The sequence below is a fragment of the Zonotrichia leucophrys genome, chromosome 2 (assembly GCF_028769735.1).
Source record: "Zonotrichia leucophrys gambelii isolate GWCS_2022_RI chromosome 2, RI_Zleu_2.0, whole genome shotgun sequence".
Taxonomy (NCBI): Eukaryota; Metazoa; Chordata; class Aves; order Passeriformes; family Passerellidae; genus Zonotrichia; species Zonotrichia leucophrys.
Genome location: NC_088171.1, coordinates 133733967 through 133748103, shown reverse-complemented (window position 1 = coordinate 133748103; position 14137 = coordinate 133733967). Strand labels below are relative to the sequence as shown.

The 14137-nt window shown below is 41.7% G+C and overlaps 1 protein-coding gene across 1 annotated transcript in view; it reads left to right on the top strand.

Annotated features, from left to right (window-relative positions):
• Positions 1–160: 160 nt before the first annotated feature.
• Positions 161–14137, top strand: part of NECAB1 (N-terminal EF-hand calcium binding protein 1) — a 56534-nt gene continuing 42557 nt past the window's right edge. Inside the window, exons 1-3 of the mRNA XM_064703214.1 lie at positions 161–268; positions 3523–3547; positions 13217–13325. Coding sequence (XP_064559284.1) covers positions 161–268; positions 3523–3547; positions 13217–13325 — 242 coding nt within the window. The remainder of the gene's footprint in view (positions 269–3522; positions 3548–13216; positions 13326–14137) is intronic.

Below are 14137 nucleotides of genomic sequence, written 5' to 3'. Positions count from 1 at the left end.
CTGCTCCTGCTCCTGCCCTCGCTGGGGCGGGCTCCCGGGGCCGGGCGGGCGGCTCGGTCCCCGCAGGGACCCCGGCTCGGCCCCGCAGGGACCCCGGCCCGGCCCCCGCAGGGACCCCGGCCCGGCCCCGGGCGGGCGCTGAGGCGGCTGAGGCGGGCGGATGGCGGCGGAGCGGGGAGCGGGGCTGCGCATCTTCCGCGATGTGAGTACGGGCACGGAACCCATCCTTCGCACCGGGCATCTGCGAGTGTTTGGGGAGGGGCACCTGGTTTGTTATGTTTTGCCTTTTTCTCTTGTCTTTTTTCCTCTCCATACTTCGCCCCTCCCCGCTTTTATTTCTTCTTTTCCTTCTTTTTTTTTTTCCCTTTTTTTTTTTTCTGACCTATTATCTCCTCCCTCGGTGGAAGGGGGTGAAGCCCAGTGAGGCTGTGAATCTTCCCCCTTTCCCTTTCCCTTTCCCTTTCCCTTTCCCTTTCCCTTCCCCGTATCCTTTCCCCTTCCCCTTTCCCCTTCCCCTTTTGTTTCTAATGGCTGCATGAGTGAGGAGAGCAGGTTAGTCTTTGGGGGTGGCTAGAAGAGGCTCTGTCACTATTCTAAACGAGTGAAAACAGTCTAAACAGTCACCTTTCTAAATAAGTTACTTCAAATTTTATTGTTTTTATTGGGGCGGGGGGATGGGGGTGCTTTTCACTAAAGTTTCTCACCCTATAAAAGTTTTTGGGGTTTTTTCCCTAACCATGCAGGTTCTTCCCATCCCTTCAGACCCTGATGAATTTGAGGAGCCCAAGGTCAATGTGCAGAGAATCCTGGGCCCCTCAGCCCTTTGAGGGTGAGCTCCGGGAGGTGTCCTGATGAACATCTGGCCACACAGTCCTGAGAGGTGCTGTGCTAGGCTGTCCCCAAGGGCATCTTGCAAGGTGCAGCTGTAAAGTTGTCTTGTCCAAATTTGTGCAGCACAGAGTATTTCTTTGTTCCAAGGCAAACTGTGGTAAAAGGCAAACTCCCACCCAAAGACCTTCAAAGTATCCCCTGACCTTGGTGAGACCTGCAAATCTTGAGACCAACTCAACCACCAACTCTGATCCACTTCAGACCAGCTCTAGTATTGGCATTATTCCACAAATCAGCTGGAATGGCATAGCCTGTATTAAAGGACTCTTTATCTAGATGTTTTCTCTAATATGCCCACTTCAACTTCCCCAGCCTTTCTCCAGTTTCAAGTGAACCTCATCTGCTCATCTCCTGATTTCTCTAGCCTCCACAGAAAATTGTTTAAATAAGACTTTTTATTGACTTTTCCATTCAATTAAATTTTCATTTCAGTTCAAGTGTATATTGAAAATGCAGGGTTTTTTCTTTGGTTGGGTATTTTTTTGGGTTTTTTTCCTTTTGCCTCAGAGATACCACTTGTAAAAGAAATGGGAGAATTACAATCATACATCACAAAAACAGAAGAGAAATCCAAGTTGTCAGGAAAGAGTTAAAAAACATTAAATGCAGCCAGCTCCCCAGTTTAACTTAGCACACTGGATTGGGAAATTGCACATGGTCAGATTACCTGATAAACTGAAAACTTTTGATTTCACTAAAGTAGAAAAGATAATTCAAAATAAAAATATTTGTTTAATTTTCAGCATTTTCTTAAACCCACGACACGTTCATATTTATAGGAAAGCAGATACCTTTCACAAACCCACAAATAGGAGGAGGCTGTTTCTGTGATTTTCCTCTTATATCTGGAGGAAAACTTTAAATCCAAGCCATGCCTGCTTCAAAGCAGGGACCGGACCCTGGGGGCCCTTCTGCTGTGAGAGCACATTCATGTCACAAATATTTTAGATATTTGGGGGTGTGCAGGTGTGTGATTACTCCTCAGTGAAGTACCCCCACCTATATAAACACATTTAAATTAGATGAGGCAGCAAGAGGTTTGTTGTAAGGCTGCACAGAAAGGGCGGCACTGAGGTCCTGATCCCCCTGAGGAATAGAATTATAGAATGATAAAATGGCATGGTTGGAAGGGATCTTAAAAATCATCCAGTTCTAAAGCCCTGCCATTGGCAGGGACACCTTCCACTAGACCAGGTTGCTCAGAGCTTCATCCAGCCTGGCCTCAAACTCTCCCATCCACAACCTCCCTGGGCTGCCGCTACCAGTGCCTCAGCACCCATACAGTAAAGATTGTTTTCCTTTCATCTAATCTAAACCTAATCTCTTACAGTTTGAAATCATTCCCCATTATTCTGTCACTAAATGTTCTTATAAATAATCTCTCTCCAGAGAGAGAGACCTAATGAGAGTGATTTATGATTGCTAAAACAACCTCTTCTGTGGTCTTCTGTCAAACTCCCTCTCAAGTGTCTAAAGGATTTTAATACTAGCTTAAGGTTGGGGCAGGGGGGTTAATTAATTAAAACAAATTAATATAAATTTTAAATAATAATTATAAAAATAATAAATACATAAAATAATTGATTTAAAATCAATTTTTAAAATTACTTAAGCAGAAAATTTTACCACTCTTGACCTATGGTTATGGGACATTTCTATTTTATTGAAACTCCACTGCTACATCCCTTCAAAAGTCCAATCCTTATACTGAAAATTGAGTGTATCATTTATTTGTATAAAGAGGGAGGGAAAGTGTCATCTTACTAAGTATATTTCATATTTTATGTGCTGTAAATTTGGTTCAATGCAAAGTTCACCATCAGTGAAGTCCTGGATGTGGGTCACAACTCTGTTGGTTTCCCTGCCAACACCACCCTCCACAAAACAATCATGAAGGTGCTCCAAGAGAGCTGGGCACTTGGATCCATCTTGTCTGGTTTCACTTCTAGGAGCAGAGCAGCCATGGCATGTGCTGGAGAAGCTGTTTAAATGCTGCTAACATTTTAATAAACCAGAGAATGTTTCCATTGCTGTCAACTCTCAAAGATATATGTGCCAAAACATATTTTGAAACACTTCAGTGATATTTGCTGCAGCAATAGAAACTAGGTTTGGAAGATTTGCTTTCTTGCTTTGTCTACACTTGTGGCAGCATTTCCTGGATGATTCTCCATTGCAGTGACACCGAGTCTGATCCCTTTGTGCCACCCTGACTTACCCTTTGCTTCCTCCACCCACACAAACCAGGAGTCTTTCTCACCATCTCACATCCTCCCAGCCATCATTCTTGCTCTGCTTCTTTAAGCCACTTCTCTCAAACCTGAATCCAGTATCATGGTAGCCATGTGGTACCAGGTTTTGTGCCTGAACATCATCCTTGTAATCCATAAACAAACTAGAAAATAAAGCTGGTTCTTGCTATGGTCTTGGTTGTCAGTGCACACAGCAATGAAGGAGTTAAAAAAGCTCAGAGGGGCACATGAAGATGTATTAATAACTTTAAAATTCTATGCAGCTTTGTGAAAATGTGATGTAGAGCCCAAACTATAAATCTGTACTAAGAAGAACATTGTTTGTTATTAACCCATACAAAAGAAAAATTTGATTCTGCTCTGTCTCTCTTTTTTTAAGATATTAAGAAGAGCAGACAAGAATGGTAAGATTTCTTGCATGTCTTGCCTCTTTCCTTTGGAAAAAAAGAATCCATCATTAATTCAGCATTTTAAGTCATGATTTAAACATCCTAACAGAAAAATCCCTCATGTCATTTTATGTTTCCTGCAGATTCAGTGCCATTTATTATGTTGTGTTATGATCTGATCTTCCCTTCTTTAAGGACAGATCTTATGCTTTCACAATTTGACATTTGTGTTTGATTCGCACTTTGGGTACATGTGAGTGTTTTCTAGTGACACTGACTGAAGAAGGTCTGAAATACTTGTAAGAAGCTCCATCTTATCTTTTTTTAACCATCATAGGCTACATCCAGAAATCAGCTTGGTTTTGTATTTTTTCAGTGTGTCAGTTGGAAGAATAAACCCTTGAATCCAATGCACATATTTATATTACGAAGTCATAAGTTTTTTATTAACAAGAGAAGCATTGAACAGTGTCAAGACCACAGATGAGATAGGTTTAACCCTGAAAAGTAATTCCCAGTCCAGTCAATCCTCAGAAAACAGATACTGGGTGCATTCAATAAAGAGAAGGCAAATTTATACCATTGAGAAAATCAGTGCTAACTTACAAGGAAGAGCTCTTGGACAGCAAGTGGCTACTGTACAGTTTGGTGGTATAACTGAGCATGTGGAATAACTGTACTGTTGCTGAGAGAGAAATCTCAGCTCCACAACCCACTTCTGTTTGCTATTCCTGCCCCAGCTCAAGTGCAGCAACTGGCACTTCCCACAAGACCATGGTAGGCTCCTTCAGAGGGCTCAGGAGCCACAGAATCCATCACTGTGAGAGTTTTTTGGTAGTGTTTTCTTTGTTATCTCCCTCAGTCAGCTAGCTTGCCCGTGGTTTGCATGGACAGTGATTGTGTAAGGAGAATTCCAAGGTGAGGGCTGGCGTGGGAAGAGGAGGAGGACTCCCTGCACCTGCAATGTGCATCTCTAGCTTTGTTACCTGCCAACCACAGCACAGCTGTGCTGGCATCCCCCTCAGACCTGCTCGTGGTGTTTGGAATAATGTGTGTTCATCTGCCCTGAAGATTGATAAGGGTCAGAGCACGTGGTACAGAGCAGAACTCATCAACACCCTGGAGACCAAAAGAGATCCTGGAGCTTTGTGTCCATGCCCTGGACTTTGGGCTCGTGCTGTGCCAGCCCTGGTGGATCCACTTTGGTGCTTAGGAGCACTTCAGTCCTCATTTGGGTTTCCCCACAGCTCATTACCATACATTGCTGTGAAAACAGGGGGAACAGCTCCCAGTATTGGGGACAAACCAGAGCAATACAAAACCCAGAGGTATTGGTCACTGGTATTCCTACCTGTATACGTTTTTTTACAACATATTATTGGCAGAAAAGTGGCTAAGTTCAGTCACTTCTGTTCTGTTAATGTCCATGAACTTAAAATTATTTCAGCTTTTAGGCTTTAATTGTGTTTGCTCAACCATCAATTGCCCATGGGACTTCCACTTTGTTTATCTAGCAATGCACAGGCTTGTGCCCCATTGATAGGGAGATTTGTTTCAAGACTGTGAAGTTAAGTTCATTTTCAGCAAGGTTATTGGATATGTGACTACTTACTGAAAATGCTTACACTGTTGTCACCATAAATTATTGGTTTTGGTTAATGACTGGTCTACTTGCACTTTCAGTGTCTCCTTTCTGTGCTACAGGAAATCAGCTATTGGCTTTCAGTAACAAATGCTACATTACTGTCCATGACACAGCCCTGTTAAATTCTCTTGTATACTTTTAATAGAACCTCCTCTGCTGTATTTATTCGTTTTGTGAGATTAAAATACCCTCAGAGAAAATATCATCAAAAACTTTGCTAAATTCTTGCTAGACAGCACGGAAAAAAATATATTAAAAAAAAGTGGATGGAGCTGATAAGTAGGAGTATTGTATAAGCATTTTTACTATGAATTCGTGGACTGTGGGACTTCAGGTAAGCCTTCCACCACAAGGAAAGATAAATATTCTTGCAAAGGCAGTATAAAATGAAAGATCAAAAGAGCCAAGACATTCTACTGAACTGCTGGTACTCAAAATTGCTACAATAATTTATGGCATTTATGGTCAATTAAGAAAGTCCTTTAGCAAACAGCCATGTGAATGAAGTCATACAAATGGCTTCTTTCTTTGCCAGCCCAGGTACATATTTCACTCTGTTACTGTCCTATTTCTGGAAATATCAGCTATGCAGAAATTCCATGAGAGGATCAGCTTCATAAACTCTCTCTGTAGTTCTTATTTCATGACTCTGCTTTTTGTGGAGCTGATCCACATATCTCCCACAAATGAAAAGGTCATATGATTTTTTCTGAAGGGAGAACAAGGCACAGGGAAGGATTTTAAAGAACTATATGGTTCATAATATTGACAGAAGCAACAGAAAATCCTGAGGGGGGAAAAAAGCAATTTCATAAAGGTGAGATGCTGCACATTGACCTTTTTGGAAAGGAGATGTTTCAGGTCTGTATGTCAAAATGAAATTTTGGTAAGGTTTACTTTATAGAACACCACATACTCAAAGGAAAGCATGTGGATTTCACACAGAACTAATTTGGGAAAAAAAATCCAGCTAAAAGGAAAAATCTTCATTTTTAAAATTTCTTTTGCTATTTCAAAACAAAATCAAATTCATTAAATTCCTCACGGAAAATAAAATTTTGTCCCTAGCCTGCAATGGAGGGAGTGAAGAAAAAATGGGAAACTGGAACTGCCAAATGCAATCTTTTCTAACCCCTCCAAAAAAATTCACTTCCCTCATCTCTCAAGAAACAGTGGTTGCCTCACACACATGTGAATGCAGTACCTGCATGTGCTTGTCTGCATGAGGTGTCTCTCTTATCCCCTGATATGCCAGGAGGGACATGGGGCACCCCATCAGCCTTGCAGTGAAATGATATCAGTTGTTGGTGAATGTCACCCAGGGGCCTCTTGTGACCATGCAGCTGTGACATGTGCCCAATTAGAATTGCCTCCTGCCAGAATTCCCTCCTCTTAGCACAGGAATGGAATTTCAAATACAGATTACATTGCAGAAGTCCAATCACAAACAGTCTGACTGTCAAATAGATGGGGGGAAAAAGGTAATATTGTACTGAGAATGCAACACTTAATCTTGCAAGAGTAACAAGGGAAAGGTGCCTTGACACTGATGGTTCAACACTGATGGTTCAACACAGACCAAAGTCAAGGAGCACCACAAAATAACTAGAGAAAAGTGCGCTGCCTTTGCTGGCATCATGGTGGGGGTCATTTTTCTTCCCATCCCACTGGGGAAGAGGACCATTGCCTTTGCCTTTTACCAGAGTCTATCTATCATCTCCAGCTCCGGATCTCCTCTCCTGCTCTGGAAACTTGGCATGCTCTGGCGTTTGAGACTTCCCTTGGCACTTTTCAGTGTCCATCCAGTCAAACCTGCAGGGAGTGACTCCTAGCCCTATCCCCCCAGGGGGAGTAGCTCTCAGCTGTCTCTCCACAAAATTCAAATTGGTATTTGATTATGGCTTTAACAAAGGCCATAACTTAACAGCTCCTGCCCCTAAGCTCTTGGATGCCTCTAGGCCCTAAGGAGGGCAACTGTAATATGACAGGTTTGGAAAAGGTGGTTTGTATATAGATGTTTTCATTGATTTGCAGATACAAGTAAGCTGTTAAGAAAAAGCACTGAATGAAACTACACCTCAAACACTCTTAAAGCTCCTAAGAGGAAGATATTTAAAAACATCATTGGTAATATCTGCCACAGAAGCAGACATTTTTGTAAAAAGCCAAAAAGCCTGAACCATAAGGAACACTGTAAACAGCTTGCTTCAGGCATGACTGCAAACAAATGAGGGAAAATTTAAAAAACTGACTAAACAAACGAAGACTAAAGCTCCATAGTTGACGAACCTGAATATCAAACAACCAGCAGACTTGCAGCAGCATGTTATTGATGTCAGAATCGCTGCATTTATGTTTGGTTTAATTTTTTTTCTCTGACATTTCAAACAAGCACTCACTGAAAGCTTTTTTCCCCTAAAATATATATATATCTTTTTTAATGTATTTGAACTAGGATCTGTGAAATGAAAAATAGTCAGATGAGATAATCTTTGAATTCTGTCATATTCAGTACCCCTGATGTCCATGATACAGAGCAGGCACACTAGGCTTTTAGATGTAGAATTCTGAAACTGTATAAAATACTGTGATTATATATGCAGCATATTGATTACAATAATCTGAGGATTTCAGCCCAGCTCTAAAACCGTGCTAACATTGGCCTAACAAAAACTGTGGGTCATAAATAAAGGATTCCTTAAAATAAGGTGAGTGCAGCAGTAGCACCCCGTCCCTTTCACTGGTGTCAGTGACCAAATGGATTGATAAATGGATTGATTCACAGATCATAGGCTTTTGAGTGACCAACAAGATTTCCAGAAAATAACCAGAACATCTCTGAAGTGCACCTGTATGATCATCAGGAGGAAATCTTGCAATGTCTACTCCAGAGTCAGCTTTGCAGAGACCAGAATAGATGTTTTCCTATTCATTATTTATTGACAGTGCCTTTTCAGAATAAACACTGACTTTTCAGGTGAGTCTTCTACCATCTGTGCTGGCTCATGTGTCTGCAGGTGAGCCCTGGCAAGGTGAAAGCTGCCTCACTGCAGCAGTCCTCAGACTGGGATTTCTCAGTGGCTCTATCTAGTTTACCAGAGTGCTGGTTCATACTGTGCCTGAGGAATAAGGGAATATGCCTCTGAGAGGCAGAGAAAGCACTTTGGAAAAGGGATCTCTGGAAGCTTCCCTAAAGTGAACCGTCAGAGTTGGCCTGCAGGCTCTCAAGATTGCCACTTAGTGGGTTAAACTTTTTTCCTAAGAAAAATTTTGGAGTTATACCAAAGCAAAGAATGCAAAGTCCTTGATTTCAACATTTTTTATCTAGGCCAGTATCTCCTAACCTGTGGCTATAACATCCTGTCATCTCATGAGGTCTTCAGCTAACCCAGAGACTACCCCAGAAGCTCTGCTCAGTGGCAGCTGCATCAGTGCACAGGCTCTCCCCTCCATATGGTCTGGCCAGAGAGGTCACAGCATGACAGGGTCACACAGCTCTTGTGTGACCTCCCTGGAGAAAAACAGCAATGTGCAGGAATCCCTTGGGGAAGCTCCACGCACCACGATACCCAGAAGAGTCAGGGCTGAGTGGCCCAAAGTGGCCATGTTTGAGCTAGAGATTTACTGAATGACTTTGCAAAGCACATTTTCTAAACAGAAGCCAGAGGACAGAAATTCTCTGAACTGTAGCATCCCTGATTTAAGCTCCCAAGTTACTCAGTGAATGGATTAGTAGGACAAAACCCTTGCAGTACATCCCATGAACTCTTACCATGTTGCTGTTTGCTTCCTGACCATCTGGATCCACTGCAGACATGATCCTGCATCCTGTTCCAGAGCCCAGGCTCAGCCTGGGGTGGGATTCCCCATCCACCCCCCGCATCCTTCAAGTGCTGCATGGCTGGAGTCTGTGCTACAGATCCCCAGAAACATTTCTGTAGAAATAACCTAAACCCTCTCCCTGTTAGCCTTGGAATCACTTGGTTACTTGTGCGAAGCTTTTCTAGCATAAAAGATGGAATAATGGCTCAAAATGCCTATTTCTGATTTTATCAACATACAATATAGATCAGTCAATAAAAGCTTTGTGCACTTGCCCAGACTCTTTAAATTTGCATCCATGTCTGTGCTTTTTTTGATGCAGCCCCCTTATGATTGGGACCTAGTGGATATTATTGGCATGCTCACCTTGGCACACTGAAATTTGTTATTTTGGCAGATCTTTCTTGCTCTGATTCCAGCCTGTGTGCCATATGTTAATAAACCACGTGGGTTTCATCTTTTTGCATCTGGTTCAGTCCATCTATGTCTGTTGTGATGTGCCCCCCGGCACTACTTTGTTTTCTCTGTGCGTAGGCCAATAGCACTTCAGTAATCTGTTCCAAGCCCTTTACAATAGGTGGGGACTGTCAGTGCCTTCCAAAGGACAGGTCCCACTGCAGGTCCCCAGGAGCAGGTGAGCTCGGAGGAGGACCCACGTTCACACTGCCTTCCCAGTGTATTTGCTTCATCCACACAGGCTCTGTGGCTCACGTGAAACACTTGAAGGCTTTAGGTTCTAAAAACACAGATGGATTCAAAAATCCATAAAGGGCTGTCACAACACCCACAAGAGAAACTGAGCTCCCATTGAGAATTGTGAGGGCCTGAATGGGTCTGTGTTTTGCCCTTGGCTTTCCCATGGCAGAAGTGACTTTGAGTACTTTGAGTAATTTCCTAATCCCTGTTGTACCTTCCTGGTGAATAAATACTTTCTGCCACAGGGAGTTTTTCCATTTATTAATATCATTTGTTGTTATCTCTTCTTCCTTTCCTAATTGTTGGCCTACAGGGACAGAGATCTGTTCTTATTGATCTATGCCTATAAACAACCTCACTGCCCTGATAGAGTGCATGCTGCCAGCCTGGAGGCAGGTTTGGTGTGGCCACAGCTCTCTTCACAGAGAGCAGCAGGCACAACTTCCCAAGGATTTTTCCTGGGAAGGCAGTGAGAAACACAGAACGAAGAAGAGAAAACAATTCTTATCTCTATTCACTGCTCCTGTTGTTGCACATGTGGAATGTGTTATGGAGATTGCTTACCCAAAGTGATTTGGTTATTGGACACTGGTGAACGTTGTTTTGATTCCTTGGCCAGTTGGGTCAAAGCTGTGTCCTGGCTGTCTCAGACAGTCACGGATTTTTCTGTAGTATAGTACAGTATCTCTTTAGTATAGTTTTAATATAGTATTAGTGTAATATAGTATCATTTATTAAAGCAATTGTTCAGCATTCTGAATCATGGAGTCAGAGCACATTATTCCCAGCTTCAGGGGCTCCCTACAATATTAGGCTTGGCACTGTCTGATTGGGCCAAGACAGCTATGAGGGCTCAGTTATCTAAATCACATCCTCTTAGGTGAACCCCAGGATGAGCTTCAGCCAAGAGTGGTTCTCTCCTATAGTTGCCAAAACCTCCTACATGTGGCTCTTCCACGTGCCATAAGTGCTAGGGCTGCCATTCAGCCATATGAACTCCATCTGATGTGGCTCCTGCTATGAAAAAGCTCTTTTTAAACTACTTAGAAAGGCTCAGAATCCTAACAGGATGCCCAAAATAGGGGAGAGTGGAAATGGTTTAGTTGTCCTCCAGCATTTGCTGGCATCTCTGTGAGACATCCTTCTTCTCCACATCACTGTAACTTCCTTCACCAGCTGTAGTCTCACCATTTGCCATTATCTTTGTGCACACAGTCTCCAAATACCTCTGTGCCCTTGTCCATTATTTGCTCGATACATTTTAGCTCGCTGAAATCATCTTTCAACTGAGATACTGTGTGTGATTTTCCTCTGTCAGATATGCTGTTCTCTACTGAAGGCATCAGCTATCTAAAGAATATCCTGGAGATTATATTAACATTTCTGCAGCCAACTGGCTGGGGGATATCCCTTGGGCATATTTTACACAGAAAGACATCTACTCAATAGACAGGTGAATGTTACTGAAATAAATGTGAGAATGCAATTGTAACATGGACGAAGGCTCCTGTAAACCACTGTGTGAATCTGTTTCTAAATTTGCAAGTGCAATGTGGGGAAATTTATTTTATTGCTTATATTTTCATTTTATTTACTTGTCTGCCGGTTGAGAGACAAAGGAGAACGGGTGACTGTGCCTGCTTGTGAAGAAGCCCTTCTTTTGAAAGATGTCAGAGAAGACAGACAAAAGCAAGCAGGTCTTGCAAAACAGCTTCTTAAATAACATTGCCAAGGCAAATACAGCTGAAGGTTGATTTCCCTGATGGATGCATAGCTTCAGAGAAGTTTATTTCATTACTCATCCTTCCCCTGTCACTTTGCCAGTGGCAAGGATTGAAGAATCTCTAATAGAGGTTTCTGCTCAGAGCTTAAACCAGATAGCATTTATCTGGGCACTCCAAGGGCACTGAGGTGTGCCCAGGGCAGTGGTGCTGAGGCCACATGACACAGCCTTTAAAATAAAAGCTATTCTTGACAATAAAAGCTATTTTTGACAGTTGAGGGGGGAAAAAACTAAACTGTCTAGGCAAAAGCACTTGTTCAGCGTTGGGTCTGAGCTTCATGTGAGCACTGAGGAAGCACAAGGATGGCCACTGGCAATGAAACCTGCCCCAGCTGCTCTGGCAAAACAGTTACACAAAATCAGAGCAATGCCCTGGATAATCAGAGCTGTTTTTTGGTGAAAGTAACTCTATGAAGTCTGTAAGTACCAAATAGGTTCAAAAAGTCCTTGTGTTTTGCCAGAAACAATCTCAGTGATTTGTCACTCAATGTCAATAACATTCAGGATGTTATTAAGAATAAACAGCAATGAACCAAAAGGCAAGGTCTGCTCTTGGATGACAAAAAAATAAAGAAAATAGCTAAAGTACCCAGTCTGTTGGTGGATCAGTGATTTTCTGTATTAAGATAAAGCCAATGATCCTGAAGGGCTGAAACAGACTTGCTTTGTATTTACCCCAGGCTGTTCTATGGGTAAACTCGTGTGTTTATCTCAGAAAAGTTGCCAGAAGTCACTGAGTATTCTCAGTCACAAGTATTCTTGAGTATGTGTATAACTTGCATGCAAATCAGCCTTCCCAGCAAAGGATAAAGCTGCAGAGATAGTTTGATTAAGCAATTGATTGTATCTGTAAGAGCCAAAGGAAGCTTATCTGTGAGAACACTCAGCTCAACACACTCAATATTTGATATTCCTTTTCTGTAACCAGAGCCAAATGGCAAATGTATTTAGATTCTCAGCTAGGTAATCATTGCAGTTTTGTGCCATCTTGGGTTCTGGCTCTTAAAGATCTTGACATTTTATTTTGATTGTAATGATGATCATCTCCAGCTACACTCTGTCTTTTCATATTAAACATTTCAAAATGGTTTTGTTGAAACAGACGTTTAATTTGAACAATTTTAAACCTCTTCACAATATCTGAAGCCATATATTCCAGACAAATTATGAAATAATAGCAAGTAAAAGAAGGAGGAAATTTCTCAGCTCTACTCTTCAAATCTGCCTGCTGTAGTACAGCATGTAGTCAGAGGAATTAGATACTGCCTTTACAATAGATTCTTCACCACTATAAAATGAAGTCACAATACACTGTAGATTAGTCTGATGCTTAGAACATCTTAGTCTTATCTTCTACAGTTTTCTTTTGTGCCCTGTGAGGGATTCAGTATGTTACTGAGGGAAAGAAAGAAACATGTGAACTTACATTTAGTGCTACCCAAAAAAAGTTGTGAAGTGTTAGGCTATAATCTTTATGCTTCATGCAAAGGCTCAATCAATTTAGATAAATCATTACTTAAGTACAATTTAATCTTTCAGATTTCTTCTAAATAACAGGAAAAGGTGTATGTTTATTTGACTTTTTTTGCTGATTATCATCCCTGCATTTAAAATATAAAATTTCTACATTTAAGCTAAAGACCTAGAGGCTTTTAATACTTTCCTCTTTTACTGCATTGAATAAACAAGTAAAAGCATGAATGAAATTAAGTCAATTTCCATTTCTTCATCGTTTCAGATGATGGAAAACTGTCCTTTGATGAATTCAAAGCTTACTTTGCTGATGGAGTTCTGAGTGGAGAAGAGCTGCATGAGCTTTTTCGCACCATTGATACACACAATACTGAGTAAGTGCCCCCTTCTTACAATTCCAGTGCCACTTTCTGCACCTGCAAATGGAAAACAGACCTCAGGCTGATTTTAGGAAACAAGTTTATGTAGAAAGTTGCTTGAAGGAAGCCAGGCTGTGTCATATGGCTATAAACTGTATAAGTGAAGAGTTTTGAAAAATCATTGAAATATTTGCATATTTCAATAGATGTGATATGGGTACTGAGAACACAGGGTGGAAATTGGATGCTTTCTGCATTCCCCCACCGTGGAAAGCAAAGGAGCTGGGACCTCCTTCAGGCTTAACTGTGAATTCCTCAATTCTCAATTCCACTGAGTCATACTGAGATGAATACTTGGAGCAGATGTTGAGAAGGAAATAAAATAAATGAAGCAATTCTATATAGTAAAGAGTTGTGCTGGTGTGTCCTTGGGATATTCCCATTATGGTTGGGTTTAACAAGGCCAAGGGGAAATAAGCTGACAGGAACTTCATGAAGTTCAGCAAGGAGAAGTGCAAAGTCCTGCTTCTGGGGAGAAACAAGCCCTAGCTTTTGTGGGAAATGGAATCAAATTAAATGTAGCAGAGTTCACAATATTTCAGAGTTTTTACCAAAATAATGTCCTGAAGTAAGCAGAAGAAATGGCACTCGATCTGTTGGATTTGTGGGGAATAAAAAATACTACAGGATTTATGATGTGGTTAAGGGATGGGGTGATGGAGACAAGGAGGAGGAGTCACCAACCTGGAGGTGTTTGGGGGATTTGGCAGTGCTGGGTTAACAGTTGGACTCAATGGTTTTAGAGGTCTGTTCTAACCCAAACAATG